The sequence below is a fragment of the Ailuropoda melanoleuca genome, chromosome 6, assembly GCF_002007445.2.
Source record: "Ailuropoda melanoleuca isolate Jingjing chromosome 6, ASM200744v2, whole genome shotgun sequence".
NCBI classification, from domain to species: domain Eukaryota; kingdom Metazoa; phylum Chordata; class Mammalia; order Carnivora; family Ursidae; genus Ailuropoda; species Ailuropoda melanoleuca.
Genome location: NC_048223.1, coordinates 131,027,819 through 131,044,396, shown reverse-complemented (window position 1 = coordinate 131,044,396; position 16,578 = coordinate 131,027,819). Strand labels below are relative to the sequence as shown.

General features: G+C 59.2%; 1 protein-coding gene across 1 annotated transcript in view; it reads right to left on the bottom strand.

Moving 5' to 3' along the window:
• The window catches only part of ADGRA1 (adhesion G protein-coupled receptor A1), a 21,670-nt gene that overhangs the window by 1,652 nt on the left and 3,440 nt on the right, over positions 1–16,578 (bottom strand). The window contains exons 3-4 of the mRNA XM_034663648.1: positions 12,526–13,020; positions 2,673–2,780 (exon numbers count right to left, since the gene is read on the bottom strand). Coding sequence (XP_034519539.1) covers positions 2,673–2,780; positions 12,526–13,020 — 603 coding nt within the window. The remainder of the gene's footprint in view (positions 1–2,672; positions 2,781–12,525; positions 13,021–16,578) is intronic.

Sequence of the window (16,578 nt, the reverse complement as noted above, 5' to 3'; positions counted from 1 at the left end):
CCCTCCCCTCCTCTCCTGTCCCTCAACCCATCCCTCTCCCTCCCTCTCCCCCTCACACCTTTGTGCACTGCCTGGCAGCCTGGCTTCTCAGCTGCTTAGGATGCATCTGGTGTCTGACCCCAACCCCCCCCAGGACAGCGACCAGTCTGGATGGGAGTTGGCCCCCACTCCGGGCATGGCCTGACCTTCTTGCCAGCAGGGTCTTAGCCAGCAGCTCCATCTGAGGGCATTCTAGTGTCTAGTGTCCGACCCACTGAGGCTGGATCTCGAGAATGTGAGGAACTGCCAAGCACACAGGCCAAGACACCTGGCCACGGGTGCCTGGCCATGGAGCACACTGGTCAGAGCATGTGAGGGTCATGGTGGCCGAGGCGCCAGCTTGCGGATGATCACAAGGACGGGCTGCCACCCTCCCGGATGCCACACACACCCCAGTGGGCTGATGGCGCTTTGTCCCCGACAAGGGGAATGCCATAGATCCCAGGTCCATGGGCAGGAACAGGGTGATCCTGGGGACTCTGTGCCTCCCAGGATTCTATATGCAGAGAACGTGTCCTTCAGAACAGGACAAATACAGACATTTTCTGACAAAAATAAAACGGAGAGAATTTGTCACCAGTGGACCTTCAAGAAAGGCTCAGTTTCATCCTTCAAGCTGAAGGGCTATTGCACCAGATAGAAAACCCGAAGAATGGAGAGCACCGGAAATGCTAACTGGTAGGGCAAACAGAACACTTTGTTTTCTCTTAATTACAAAATATATGTGCATATATATGATTGCTTGAAGAAAGAATTCTAACGCTGCCTAATGGAGTTAATAACACATGTTGACTGACAGATGCCGTGTCCTTGGCACCAAGAAGGTGGGGGGATGGCCCCACAGGTGAGGCTTCTGCGCACACTTTACACGAACTAGTGTGACTTTCACACCAAAGATATGGGGAAAAGTCCGTGGACTTCGATCCCTAAGGCACCATGAAAAATTAATAGGCAAAGGGCTAATAGATACATTAAAATGAAATGCAGGAAAATATTAAAATAATACAAAAGAAAAAATAGGCCAGGAAAGGAGGAGCAGAAGGAAAAGAAAAAGTAAAACCAGAAAACAGGTGGACAGGTGGTTGAAACAGACCTAAGTCCATCTGAGGTCTTGGACCTGAGGCCCTGGTGTGGGCAGAGGGGGGTGGAGCAGGTGGGCAGCTGCCTGTCTGCGCAGGAGACGCAGAGAGGCTGTGGCGGCCACACTGACATCGGGGACAGACTTCTGGAGAAGGAGATATGAGGCCATTTTATGTCAGTGTCAGCACAGCCCACAGGAGGACACAGCGACCACGCATGTGTGGGGCCAGAGACTCAAACCACGCGAAGCAAAGGAGGACAGAATCACAGGGAGGAGCAGACAAGGCCAAAATCACAGGTGGCGATCCAGGCGCCCTCTCTTGGCGGTTTTCAGGACAACCAGGCTGAGATCAGTAAAGAAACAGAAGATTGGAGCAACAATTCGACTCACTTTGCCCTAGTGCTCTTCCTGGAGCATCACGCCAAGCATGGTCCGCTAGCTGGCAGACGACGTGTGGCCGTGGAACGAGCCTGGGTGTCTTACCGGGGTTGTCATCACGGAGTCTATGGTCTGACCTCCATGGAGTCCAGTTAATCAGTAACAGCAAGGTTAACTAGAAAAACCACCAATACTTGGAAGCGAAACGACACACTTCTAAATAATTCATGGGTCGAAGAAGTCATAAGGGAATTTAGAAAATATTTAAAAAAAACGAGAAAGGAAAACAACATATTTCTGGGATGCAGCTACAGCAGGGCTCGGAGGGGCGTTCACCACAGAGAATGTTTCTGTGGGAAGAGCAGGGATGTTCGTGGCCTGACGTTCGTGGCCCGTGCCCCACACACTAAGGCAGAAGAGAGCCAAGCAAACGCAGAGTCCCCACACGGAAGGAGAGGACAAGCAGGAGAGCAGACCGCGAGCAGCCCTGAAACCCCTCCAACCCAGAGTGGATTTCCGCAGCAAGCGGACAGCACTGCGCTCCCACCTTGGACGGAGAAGAGGGGGGAGCAGACGACCCGTCTCCTGCAGGGCGGGGATGAGCTTTGTAAACAGCCCTTGCGAACACCTCCTCGGCTTAGATGAAATGGATAAATTCCCTGAGAAGAATATGAATTAGCAAAATCAAAACAAGAATTAGGAAATCTGAATACTCTCTATCTGGTAAAAAGGTTGATTCCTATATCCACAACATCTAACAGAGAAACTTCCAGGCCCCTTGAGTGTCACCGGGGAATCTGGTCACACAACTAGGGAAGAGACGGCACCAATCCATCTTCTATGGGCTTTTCCAGAAAATGAAGGTGGGGCACCTCCTGACCCCGTTTGCAAGGCAGCGGAAGCCGGTCCAAAACCCAGCAGAGGCGTGTGAACGCCGGTGGGCACAGACACCAGATCAGCAAACGGAATCGAGGACTTTACCAACAGGAGAAAACATCACGACAGGTGAGATTTATCACGGAAATGTAAAGTGTGTGACTCATAAGATCAAAGCAGATCATCATGGAAACGCACTAAGGACACAGACGCCATGTGACTGTGTCACAGACGCAGTAGAAACACCTGACAGAATTTAACACACATCCTTCATAAAATATCTCAGCAAACTAGGCACAGATGGACTGTCCTCGATCTGCTGGGCGGCATCGACGGCCAAGGCTTGCAGTGCCGTCCCCGGGCGCTGGGGCTCCGGGTCCACAGCCGGTGTAAGAAGGACCGCGGTCTGCGGGGCAGGGGGAGGCGCAGGGGGACGGCGAGCCTGGCCCGGCGGCCTGAACCAGGGTACTTGTTCCCGCTGATGTGCACGAAGGGGAGTGGAAGAGCCCTTTGGGGTCCAGCCTAGTACGCAAAGCGGGGCGGTGAGCCAAACCAGACAAAACTGTAGGGAAAACGTCCCCGATTGCTTTTAATGCTTGGAGGAAAATGCCACAGGTGAGCATGTGCCTGGGGACCCGGCCTGGCACGGTCCTGGTCCACAGCCATCTGTAGCTCTGCTCCCGGTGCTGACCAGGCTCGAAAGCCTCTCAGGACCTGCAGAAAGCCACTCCCCACCCCCGGCCATGCCTCCACCCTCCAGGGAGACAAGGGCCCTGGGGTTTCCATCACGAGGTCCCCTTTAATGCAGGAGGAGGCACAGCAGCAGGGGGCGCGGGAAGGCACTGTGACGGGAAGGCGCTGTGACGGGAAGGTGCTGTGACGGGAAGGGCACTGTGACGGGAAGGGCGTGAGGCTCGCTCTGCTCCAGTGGGCACAGCAGCAGCAGCCCGAGCTGGTCCCTCTGATGCTCCGGGAAAGACAAAGGGGTGACTTTGCTAAGCTGGGGAAAGCTTGCCCTGGAGACCCCCTGTGGGTACCCCCAGGCGACACAGCCCCCTCGACTCCTGGCCAGTCCCAGTGGCTGTGCACCGTTCCCAGGGGACCGGAGAGGTTCTCCAGTGAGTGGAGGCCCAGAGGCAGCCAGGGGCCTAGCCCTGCCTGGCTCATGGGGACGGCGCCCTCCAAGCCCTCCTGGCCGCGCATCCTGCAGGGTGAGGTGGTTACAGCCCCTCCACTGCCTCTGGCCAGCCTCTCAAGCCACTGGGTGCCCCTTCCTTGGCCGGTGGCTCCCCCTGCCTCTGCCTGAGCTGTGTCAACCCCAAGTTGCCAAGCTCCCTGGACCAAGCTCGGCTCCTCGTGTGGCACAGGCTCTGTCGGCAGAGGGCGCTGCTGGCCGTGGCAGGTGCCCCCACCTGGACCGGCAGTTCTTGCTGGGGCTGCTGGGCGTTCAGCACGGTGGACATGCAGGACACTTGCGAGCCTGCCCGTCCCCGATGTGGACCACTCTGCACCAGCCTCAGCGTGCCCAGTGGCTGGGGACACTTTTGGCCCCATCACCTGTCAACTTCAGCCACACCCTCTCCCTTGGGGGCTGCTGTTCCCTCCTGGCGTTGTCACTGACCTGCCCTCTCTCATGACATTGAAATCCTGCCCGCTGGGTCAGCAGCCCTGCACAGCCGCACAGCCCCAGAAGACACTGGCCACGGACCACTCACGTTTCTGCGTTCCCGGGTCACCACACAGACCGTCCAGGGCAGGTCTGCTAGATGTCTGGGAGCTCACCTGGCTGCTGGGGTCAGACCAGCCTCTTCCTCTAGGGGAGCGTTTCTAGAAAGAAGGGTGAACCAGGACCCCGAGGAAACCCTAGCTGCTGCCCCGTGACGCCACGCCAGACCCTAAGACACACACAGGGCAGGGCCGCAGGCACCTGGGGAGGGGGGTGAGGTGGGGGACTGGCCTGGGCTCCTCGAGGAGCGGCACGGGGCAGGGGGGAGATCCCAGCAATGGCCTGAGTGCGGAGCAAAGTGGCATTCGGGGTCGGGTGGTCCGATGAGTAAGTGGGGTGGGTAAGGGATATGCGCGTTCAGGAACGTGAAGTCCGCCCCTGCCACGGGCTGATGACGGCCCTCAGAACACGGGTGTGCTGACCCCATGCTGCGGAGGGACCCTGCAGACGTGACCGAGCGGTGGGTGCAGGCACCGGGGATGGTCCGGAGCGCCTGGGTGGCCTGATGTGGTCCAGGGGTCCTCATAAGGGGGGGCGGAGGTCAGACGGGAGGGAGATCAGAGGGAGGGTGGCGAGGAGCATAGGTGTCTCCACAAGAGGCAAGAAGCCCTCTCTCCCCAGGAGCCTCAGGTGAGCCAGCCTGGACACACCTGGATGTAGCCCGGGAGACCAATTTGGGGTTTCTGCCTGCAGGACCGTGAGAAAATAAATGTGCTGTTTTAAGTCGTTTTTTACATCAGGAGCAGAAAAGGAATACGGTCCCAAGCCACACCCGGCTCCCGTGTCCCCAGGGTGCCCTGTGGGTCGGAGCTGGATGCGGAGGTGGGTGGGGGAGGGTCACCCTTGAGGAAGTGCACACGCGCCTCTAGCGGCCTGAGTAGGAAAAGCTATTTGTAACCCACGTAGCCTCTCGTGCTCAGCGTGGCTGCCAGCCCACCTGTGTGGCCTGTCTCTGGGGCATCTTCACTGCACACCCCTCCGTGCCTTTCCTCCCTGGACTTGCAACAAGTCTTCATGGAGGAGGCTGCCAGTCAAGTGCGTTGTCAGGCTGGTCAGCGACCGCTGTCCCGCGCGGACCGTCCGCCAGGGGCCCGGGATTCGGCTGAGTCCAGATTTGGGGCCCGGCTTCCACAGACTCGGAGCCCTTGGCTGCTTCTCTCTCCTCTGGAGGCTGTCCCCTTGCCTGATGCTGACCACCCAGGTGGACGCTGCCCACGGCCACGTTCACCCAGGCCCAGGAGGCAAGGCGGTGAGAGGGGCACTCGGGAACGCGATGCCCTGCCCGCAGGCTGGTGCGGCCTCACTCAGGTGATAGAAGGAGGCCCAGGAGCCCTTCTAGGGACTGACCACTTGGGCCTTCTGGACCTCGATTAAGCGACCCCCTCCCCCAAAAGGCACCGCCTCTCTTGAAGAGTCCACCAGGACTACTTGGCCCTGGTGCTGTCCCGCTGGTGCCCCCACTCACGGAGGAGAGTGCCCGTGATGTGCTGGGACCGTTTGTCACCAGGGAGCCGTCCGGGCCAGGTGTGGACACGAGGCGACCAGCCCACTCGAGCTGGAGGAGCATGCATATCTGTGTGCAGTGGTGCGGGACTGCAGGCACCTGCCCCAGGCACTGCCCCCACACAGGATCCGTCCAACAGACGCTCATCACTGGGTCCAGTTAGCATCCTTCGTGCTGGCTGGGACTTCCGAATTCCAAGAAATCAGACTGATGGTTTCAGCTGAGACCGAACAGGCCCTGCCGCACTTGTCTAAGTGTGCTGCTGGCCAAGCGTCCAGGGCCTCAGAGACACCAGCACGCCAATTTTCAGTAGCCATACGGGTTTGGAGAAAAGCTGTTTGCAAGACCTTGGGGGTCACGCAGAGAAGGAGAGCCATGCCTGTGCTGAGCACCGCGCACGGAAATGTGCCCCGATCTTTAACACGGAACCGGCTGCCCCGTGATGACGAGGACGTGCTGACACACTGCAGGTGTGCACTCTGGCAGGTGCCAGCCTGTGGGGCCGCACGACCTCTTCTGCCTGAAAAGAGCTCCGAAGTCCCGAAGCCAGGCCTGGGGAGCAGGACCTCTGCCCCCAGGGGTGGCCTTGTGGGGTCACGGGAGGGCATGGGCATCAGCCTGGGTGGGCCGTGCGCGGTTCACTGACGGCCCTGCAGCCGCCACCCCCCCCGCCAAGGCAGGGCAGCCTCCCACCGGGTGCTACATGGGCTCCTGGGGGCTCCTGCGGCAGCGTCAGGGGGCTGTACGAAGACGCGAAGACGCTGAGAGCAGGTCCCAAGCCCTGCTTCCCAGGATGTGCACTGCCGTCCCAGAAGGGGCTCCTGCGGAGGGAGCCCCAGGGAACCATCCCTCTGCTGGGCAGGGCCGTCCAGTTTGGCAGCAGCTGCACATTGGTGAGTGGATGGGCAAGTGCCCTTCACCACAGAGCTCATGCGTCCAGAACGTGAGCGCCTGGGTCTTAGGGCAGCTCCATGTTTCAAGCAGCAGCACTATGAGACCTTAAATAATAGGGAACGACTTGGGTGCATGTTGTCAGGAAGGCCGGGGGGGTGGTTGCGAAATGAGGATGTAATCATATGCAGCGAACTTGGGGCCTGGCCCTGAGCAACCAGAGATGCACAGCAGGGAGGTCTGTTTTCTTGTGAGGCAGCATCCCTCCAGAGCTGCTCCAGTCTCAGTGTGTGTGTCCCCAGATTCACACCAGGAAGCCCCACCCCAAGGGGAAGGTGTGCGAGGCCGTGCGCTGTAAGCATGGAGCCCTTGGGACCAGGGTCAGTGCTTTATGAAAGAGGCCCTGGAGAGCCCCTGCCCCTTCTGCCCTTGAGGACATGGCAAGAGGTCTGCTCCCAGCCGAACCGAGCTTGCTGACTCCTGACCTCAGGCGTCCAGGCTCCAGACTGGGAGACACACTTCTGCTGGTCATAAGCCCCCAGCCAGTGGCATTTTGTTAAGGCAGACCACACGGATGGAGGGAGTGGAAGCCTGGGGAAGGTGCGTCTACTAAGAGACCTCGCTGGAGGGGGCCGAGCAGCATGGCTGGGGGGCTCCATGACTACCACCCGGCCAGCCAGCATGGCACTCTGCCTGGGACGTGCACTGTTCTCCCAGCCACACCTCCAAGTGCTCAGGGCTGGAGCCGCGCCGGCAGAGCCACTGTGCTGGAAGTCTCCGCGGTGTGCTGGGGGCCGCGGTCCTTAAATTGCCTGTAGAGTCGCCATGGAGGTGAGACAGGAAGAGAAGACGTGCCATTAAAGTGAACCGAGGACACACCAGATGGGCGGTGTGGCTTTGGTCTGGAGTCCACAGCACCACGAGACCTCTCGGAGGCGGGGCCAGCCACAAGTCCTGTTCTGTGGACGAGGTGGGTGCAGAGTCTGCAAAAGCAGCCTTGTTCTTTTTCCTCCAGCGTTTCTGAGCCAACCTGCCCCTCAGCTTGTCTTTCTTCTCTCAGCCACGCTGTTGGAAGCGAGCAGGGAGGTGGCCGGCTTGTCTTAGAGGACGCAGGCTGCACCCGGTGGCCTGGCCTCTCCCTGGAGGGTGCGTCCCGGGGCTGCTCTGGGCTGCCATCGGGGACCTGGCTTTCTGTGTTTCCTACGCACCTGACGGGTAAGTCGCCCTTCGTGCTGGGCCGGGTCTTAGGAGCGTCCACCTTCCTCTGGGGTCTGCAGAGTCATAGATGGGGCGGCCGAGTGGGTGGTCCCCAGAGAAAACCCTGACCAACTCGCAAGCCGGCTTCCGGGGCAGAAACCCTGTGTGTGTTCTCCTACCGGAGGAAGGACCGGGTTCTGCGTGGAACCCCCCCCGGAGTTCACCTTTGCTGCTTCGATACCATCCTCCCAGTCCCGAGTAGGAGCCAGACCCAAAGTGGCTGAAACCCTGACCCTGGACCCGGGCCTCACCTGTGCCTGCCTGCCTGACCGGCTTTCTGACCGCCCGGTGAAATTGCTGGGGCTCACGGCCGGCCCCCAAGAGGGCATCTGTTCCACCTGCGGGGTGAGCACCCCGGTTGTTGCCTGCGTGGCCCGCGTGGCACACAGCTACCCTCTCTCTGTGAGTAAAGTGAACTTCCCCTTGGAAACCTTGTTCTCGGCTTCTCCCACGGGGCACCTCTTCACGCCTGACCCCACAGCTGCTCCCCTGGGACCTGCCCTCTGGCCAGAAGGGAGCATTTATCAGCCCTGGGCTTGGGTTCTTCCAGACTCAGTCCTGTGAGTAAAATGGAGGATTTAAACTAAGGTTATTCATTCAAGGCCAACTTAAAAAAATATTTATTGAATTCCTATCATTTCCCCAACAACTGTGTAGGCGCTGTGTACTGGGGTCTGAGGACACAGTCCTTCCCTCGGGCCACGGGAGGATGCTGCAAAAGCCCCAGGGAGATGCGCTGGGGTGACGCAGGGTCAGGGAGGAGGGCAGGTGGGGTCTGAGCATCTAGTCGTGGGCACTGTGGCTGGAGACGTGGAGAAGCCAGCTGGAGGCCGGGGGCCAGGCTGGGCAGCAGTGGGCGGCCCTGCGTGCTTTGGGAAGGGGAGTGAACCGCCAGGCCTCCCCCTCAGGACGGGGATTCTGCAAGGTGGTGGCAGGACCACGGCCACCAAGAAAGGAGCCAGAGGCCTGTGGGGGATGGGGAGGTGCAGGGTTAGGGGGCAGAGTCAGGGCTGGGAGCTCCTGATTTGGGCAGGGGGACAAGAATAATCTGGAGCAATGGCAGCTTTCTGACATGGATGATGGGATGCTGAACTGGGGACGTGGGGTTGCGGTTAGTTCCTGGTGGACACACGGAGGATGTGGGGTTCCTTCCACGTGGACGCACTGGTGGGTTTTGTCAGGATCCCCAGGGAGAGGCATCAGCTGCCATGGGATGCGAAGGTCTGGATCCAGGATCATGTGGACACCGGCGTGGCCCCAGTGGGACGGGCCTGGTTCTGGCAGCAGAGACCCTTGGGTTGTCTTGGAAGAGAGTCCACATGATGAGCAAGGTGCAGTGTCCTTGCATCAGAGAGGCCTTGGTGATGGTCACCGGGGCTGGCAGTCTTCCTGTGTCTGTCACCCAGTTCTGCCCCCACAGAGCAGCTTTTCTCTCGAGCTGACCCCTCTCACGCCCTCCCCCCAAGGTCATCACCCTTGAAAATGCGTCCTGCACTTCCCAGCACTGACCTTGCCCGAAGACCTCGCCCTCCTGCTTGAGAGAGACAGAGCATCCTGGGGCCAGGACCTGCACCCCCGGCTGAGTCTGTCCTGCCCTCAAGCCACATCTCCGAGGCCCAGGGGCAGCACTTCCAGTGTCGAAGTTCTCACCTCTTGGTTGCAGGTGTGACACCACGGCAGGAGGCACTGGGTCAGGGCTGAGGGACAGGGACGGGGTTCACACTCAGCCGACAGCCACACCTGAGCCCCGGGCAAGAACGAGGGCAGGAATGAGGTACTATGTGCTTCCCGTCACTGTAACGGGGATGTCCCCCCCAAGCCATGGGCCACTTTGGTGGAGCTGGGATTTCCTTCCCTCAGCTTGCCACTGAAGCTGGCACAGGTCTCTAAAGACCTTGCCTGAAACCTAAGCATGTATGGAAATTAAACAGCATGCTACATAACCAGTGGGCCGAAGAAAACAGTCACAGGAACATCAGAAAATATTAAAAAGGAGGACAAACACGCCTGAATCATGGGACGTGGTGACAGCATCGCCCCAAGAGAAATCCATAGCTGTGACCATGTACAATGAAAGAAAGATCTCAAATGACTAGTCTAACTTTACAACGTACAGAACTAGAAAGAAGATGAGCAAAGTGAACTCCCAGCTACCAGGAGGACGGGAGCGGTGCGGACCGGGGCAGAGGTCCCAGAGAAGGGGAAAACCTCAGGGGAGATGGATGAACCCCTCGCGGGTTCTTCAAAACAGTCCACAAAACTGGCCAATTGCTAGCCGGACCGACCGAGAGAGAGAGAGAGAGAGAGAGAGAGAGAGAGGCTCCTGTTGTGCTGGACGTCCCAGCCAGGCAGAGAGAGTTAAACCTAAAAGCCGTGTGGACTGGACAGGAGTCCCTGTGGGCTGATGACGGGACCACATACACACGATTCTAAGGAATCCACAGGAAAGCTCTCAGGGCTCGTGAACGAGTTCAGCAAATCTTCAGGACACAAGACCAACACACAAAATTCAGTTGTGTTTCTGGACATAAGCAACGATCGCCCCGAAGATGAAGAAGACAGTCCCATTAAAATAGCGAAAAAGCCACCCTTAGGGAAGAAATCTAACCCAGGCAGTGTAGGACGAGTGCGCTGAGGCAGTAAATGTCACCAGCAGAGACCACGCAGACCCGAGGACACCGAGAGCTGTGCCGTGTGTACGGACCGGATGCTGTTAATGTTACTGTGTCAACGACTCTTCCTGAAGGGCTCTGTAGGGCAGGCAAGCTCCATCAAAACCCCAGTGGCCATTTGCGCAGAAATGGAAAAACAGATCGTAATGATCATACGGAATTGTAAGGCACCTTGAATAGACAAACCAGTCCTGAAACACGAGAGCCACCTGGCCCCTCTGCTCCCTGAGCCAGCCCTGACTCAAAGGCAGCACGTCTGACACCCGGACTTGGGGTCTCGGCCCTGGCAGTGCCTCTGCTAGGTGAGTATTGCCCCCAGGGCTCAGGTGGGGGGAGAGTCAGGCCCAAAATGTTCCTCCACTCCAGAGTCCTGTAAAATTCTATGTGGCTATAGTTTCCTTGAAATCTCTAAATGGGCTTGGTTTTCCCCAAAGCTGCGCAGAGGGGTTCTTTGGACGAGCGGGCAGACCCTCGTGTGGGCCGCAGGGACAGCGAGGGCCCTGGCACCCACAGGCCCACTCCCAGGCGGCACACGCCCCTAGCCGCATCTCTGTGGCCACCTGGCAGCGAGGTCAACGTGGAAAGTGAGACAACTGGCCTCCAGTTTCTCAAAAAACTGCATGCTCTGAGCTCACACAGACGGTCCTAACCCACGACTACTTTCTTTTTATTTCTCATTGGAAAACTGCAGAGCAGGGAGGACACAGGAGCGCCTGCCTGCCTGCAGACCGCGTGCCCAGCTCTCGGCCCCGCCGCGAGTCGGTGAGACCTGCCGTGCTGCTCTGCTCAGGATGGGGCGAGGCCAGGCAGCACGAGGCCTGGGGGCTCTTCCTTCCCCCGAAGACTCAGGAGCTACACTTCCGTGCTGGAAATGGGGTCGGGGACACAGATACAGGGATGCCTGCTGGGGCCAGTCGAAAGAGCCATTGCTGGTAAGGATGCCTGTGGCTGGAGGGCAGATGGCAAGTCCAGGGGGCTCTGGGAGGAAAGACTCTGGCCCCTAGCCTTGGGGGTCCCCACCACTGGCTCAGGCCAGGCCTGGCCAGAGAAGGCAGCTAAGGAGGGCAGGCCCTCAGCGGAGCCCAGAGCCAGTGTCCCCACCCTCCCGAGCCTCATCCCGCCAGAGGGGTCGTCATGTAGGGAGCTGCTGGAATCACATCACATGCCCCCCCGGCCCCCCAATGTCAAGCTTTTGTACCAAAGAGGGAACATGGAGGGAGAGGTGACAGTGGTTTCCAGATAGCACAGCAGGAACAGCAAATGTCTCAGAGCGACCGGCAGGTGTGACACGGCCAGCTTAGTGCACAGCTTACCGGGCCCATGCCCCTCTAGTCCTGGGTCTCCTGAGCTCACAGCCCACGGGGCATATGCTCACAGAGGCCACAGCCCACGGGGCATGTCCCACAGATCCCACAACCTATGGGACACATGCTTTGAGGCCCTGGGCTCACTGCTTGGAAGCACCAGGGAGTCTGGTTCATTATGCACATGTGACACCATCAGAAAGGTTCTGGAATATTCCGAGGCCGCCATGTTGTTCTTCAAAAAACCGGGCAGCTTTTCAATCAATTATAGACCAGGACATTCATTCTGAGAGTGATTCTTGAACCCCAGGGAATGGGGGCCTCCCTGGCAGGAAGAATGGGGAATGGAGACGCTGCCTCCCTGGCCCGTGTCTGCAGCAGAGTGCCACGGGCCCTGCTAGCTGTGTGGCAACGGGTCTGCTAGCTCCAGAAACTCAGTGTCAGTAAACCTCTGGGGGAGGTCTCATTTATTGAACAACACAGGGCGTTGTTTCATCTGCCTCAAAATGAGTTCTTCTGATGAGTTTTAGGTGCACTGAGGTATTCCCAGATGGCCCTTCAAATTTGGAGCTGGACAGAGTTCAATCCAAGGGCCTGGGTGTCCACGGTCCAGGGCCCAGGCCACAGCCTAACAGAGGCATCAGCTGCCCACCCCAAACCCTCCCAGCTTGACCAAGTAACAGTCTCCAAACCCATCTGCCACCCAGCCTTGAAAGGCCCAGGCCATGTGGCCACCTGGGGATTGGTGACTGAGCCGCTTCAGTTTCCCCAGCTAATGAGCAGGTGCCTCAGCTCACTGAGACCCATGAATGAACTGTAGCCAAGACCGGAGCACTGATCCACCGCCCAGAGCTGTCTCCACCACAGCCCCTTGTGGCGTGGAGCTCAGTAGCACAGACACAAGCAGGCAGAGGGACACACCGGCCCCCAGCACACAACTGTATCCAGCACCCTGACATCCCATCTCTGACACCCCACCCTGCCCCCAGCGCCCCCCCAACCCTGGCCACCTGTGCAGAGTGGATCGTCCTTGGACCCCAAGTTTCCCTGTGAGCCGGTTTGCTGAGACCCCCAAAGGTAGCCCAGAACTGGGGGCTCTCGGTGCCTTGGGGGTAGAGGTGGCCACACACGTGGGTGCCCGAGTACCTGAGCAGGGGCCGCCTGGGGTATGGCGGTTGGTCTGCGCCCGGGCACGGTGGAGCCTTCCTGGTCACCTGCTTGTAGATGTTCCTGGCAGTCACCCCGATCCACAGCATGGTGGCCAGCGTGGAGTAGTGCAGCAGGATGCCCACCTGTGGGGAGAGGCGGGTCAGCCGGGCCTCCGTGGGCCATCTCCCCCAGCGTGCTGCCCTTGGACACCGTGTGTTCCCCGAGGCCCGGGTCTGAGCCCCGCTGCTCCCTTTGCTTTCTCAGGAGGCAGCTCGATAGTGACAGGGAATGAGACCAGCAGGAGGGCATGAGGGGTCCCCACTCAGGGCAGATGTCCCACTTCCCAGGGAGGGCTGCAAAGGCTCTGGCACTGGTTAGCTTTGATGCCCTGTGGAGAGATGGGGCTGGGAGCACACGGGCCTGTGCACACGATACTCCTGGGGCAGTCCACGTGAGGCTGGCCACATACGTGCCCCTCAGCTGCGTGCACGCCATGCCTGCACACAGGCCTGTGCACATGTGTCTAGGGTCAGTGCGGCCTGGACGTGGGACACTGAGGGCCCCAGGGAGGACTTCCTCTGGGCTCGGCCCCACAGGGGTGACACCAAGTGAAGGGCTGGGCGGCCCCGCAGCAGGGGTCTCCCCAGTAGGCTGGTGCTGGGGGTGTGTATGACGTAGAACTCTTTCAGGATCAGATGCCGAAATCTACTCCCCACAAGGCCGAGTTGCTCACTGCTCTCAGCAGCTGCCCACGTTGGTCCCCAGGCTGCACTTACTTCGTTAGCTAATTATGCATTCCCTCCTTGGTCTGCACCTGGTTCTACGAAACACGGTTACCTATGAAGCAATAACCTGACATTTCACAATGACAAGTAAATTATGGCTGTGATTGGAAAGGGCATAGATGTTTAAGGAATACAGAGATTCTCTGAATAAAGCTAACATTGCATTATAATGATTTATCAAATCCAGAGTTCAATGTTCACTTCTCAGAAAACTCCAGAATAATCGATGAGAACGGGATGGGTGGGGGGGAACCCCAGGGCCGTCTGCGGTTTCAGGTGGGCTCCCTGCATGTATGTGGCCAGTCCAACCGTTTCCTCAGCCTGGCCAGACCTCCTGCAGGCCTCACCCCAGCGGGGACCCGGGGGCAAGCACTCTCTGCACCTGAACCAGAGGGAGAAAGGGGACACATCCACCTGGCCCTCGCCTGAAGGATGGTCGGTCTTTCTGTTCAGGGGGCAGCAGTGTGGCCGTCATCACGGATGAACAGAAATAGTCGTGAGTCCTCGGAGGAGCCCTGGGATCAGGAGGACGGGGAGGAGCTGGCTCCGATGCTGTCCGGCTGCTCGGAGCCCCGCCCAGACGGCCCCCCGCTCGCGTGGGGGTTGCTGGACGGAGTGAGCAGCGGGACTCCGCCTCTCAGACACCCACTTCAGGAGGGACGCAGGGAGGTCATAGGGACCCAGCTCTGGCTTCCAGACAAGGTTGCCACCATCCTGGGAAGGAGGCAGCCATGGGCCCTCGCACCACCAACCCAGGGCCAGTGCTGACGCTGACGTCATTATCATGTGGGACCACCAGCGGCCGGCTCTTGGTGTTCATGATGTCACTTAGGACTTTAATGAGACTCCCGGTCATCTTGTTGCCATAGCAACCATCTGTTCTCTGCCGACCGGAGCTCCGGGCCACGAGGCGTGCACCATCTTACCCTGAGTCTGAGCCACAGCTGGACAGGGGAGGAGGTCCAGGGGTATCCCGTGTTCAGGTGCCAGGCCCCAGGGTGGTGGCGAGCTGTCCCTTGTCAGAACAGGGCAGACTTGGCTGCCACCAGAGGAAAACCATGTTTGCCAGGATGAATTGGCTCTCAGAGATGAGGATGCTGAGACGTATGATATCCGTGGTGGGCAAGCTGGAGGCTCAGGAGAGCTGAGTCCAGGGGCTGGACACTGATGTCCCAGCCTGGACAGGCACAGAGAGAATCTCTCCCCCCTCTGCCATTATCCCTAGGCCCCCAGGGGAGCGGACGAGCCCCACAATGGGGGGGTGCCTACTGGGCCCAGTCCAGGGCTGACCTCATTCACACCTGCACACTGGCACCCAGAACGATGTCTGACCAGATGTCGGCCCCACAACTGTTCACATCAACACATTAAAGCTAACTATCACATCCTCTGATGCCCTGGTGTTCCAGGTGTGCCTCCTCAGGCCTGCCTCCTGTCCAGAGAGTCATGGGCAGAGCCGGGCATGCTGGGTGAGCCAGGCATAGCCTCTGTACTGGTAGCCAGTGCTCTGTTGGCATCTGCAAAGCACGTGCCTGTTACAGAAACGTTTGGGGAGTTCCAGGGAGAATGTCACCCTGAGGGCTGGCCGGGCTCTCCAGCACTGCAGCCACCTCCCCCGCCATTGCCTCACCTGGGCCCCAGCTCTGTTCTCTCGAATGCACGAGGCCCTCCGTCCCTCCTTGCCTGCTGGAGGGCAGCCCAGCCAGGGCTCGTGTGGCTTCACTCCCAAAGGTGGGTCAGGTCCTGATGCATGTTTGCAAATGAACGAGTGAATAAATCATGCACCTGCGACCTTGTGGAAATGTAGTCGGGAGGTCAGGGGGGCATCTATTCCAGAGCTCATCGGCTGACTCCCTCCGACAGGGGGCCTGAGGGGTTGTCAGCACAAGACAATCAACCATTTCTCACGCTAACGTCATCTTGGCAGACCCTGCCTCTCTGGACCTGACCAGGCCTGTGCTGTCCTTGGCTTGCCTACCCGGCTAATGGGCCGGGCTTCAGATGCCACGAGGACACCCGGTCTCCAGGAGTCTCCATCCAGGCTGGAGCATGAGTACAGTTCCCAGGTTTTTCCCAGTGGTGCCGAGGAGCTTGGGGGGTGGCTGCAGGGCCTGGGAGCAGCAGGCTTCTCACCGCCAGGGTCCCTGCGCAGGGGTCACTCAAGTGGCCGAGTACGACGTGGAGATACAATCCGTTTCACAGCTTGCAGACGGCTCCACTCCTCAACGGCGCTCACAGGTGGAACGTGGATCAGGTTTTCCTGTGTCCCCGCTGCAGCTGTTTCCACGCCACTCCACAGGCTTCAGGAAGCATGTCTGCCCCTCATCGTGGTTTCCACGTGTGTGCTGGCAGCTTTTCTGGGGGTGCTCATGTACAGGGGGCAGAAGCCAGCCTCTGATGGGGTGGACAGCCTGGACAGGGATTTGCAGGCAAGCGAGCCTGGGCTCTGGAGCAGGGTGCTGCCCGGTGGCAGACATCTGGAGTGGGATCTCACCGCCCGATTCTTCCCCGGGGCACCCCTGCGGGAGCAGCCTCTCACCCGGGAGGGAGTCGTCCGCCATCTATGCAGGGGACAGGTTATCTCGTGTGCAGAGACCACCATCAATGTTGGGGCTAGTGCCCCTGAGTGTTAGGTAATTAGGCCCCGGCGCCTCCCACAACCATCAATAAATGTTGAATTGACAGAACAAAGGCTGTAAGGGGAGCAACTTGACATCCTCTGGATGCCAGGCCGAGAGCCTCCCTCCATGTGGCCCAGGCAGACCCACACCCCCAGTGACTGAAACCCAAGAGGTGAGTCCTTGGTAAGATGCTCTTTGGTCCGTGGGGCAGCCCCCATCTGGCTCCTGCCTGGGTGCTGGAGGCCACTGTCCATCTGGAGGAGACTGTCCACCCTGGAGGCCACCGTCCATCTAG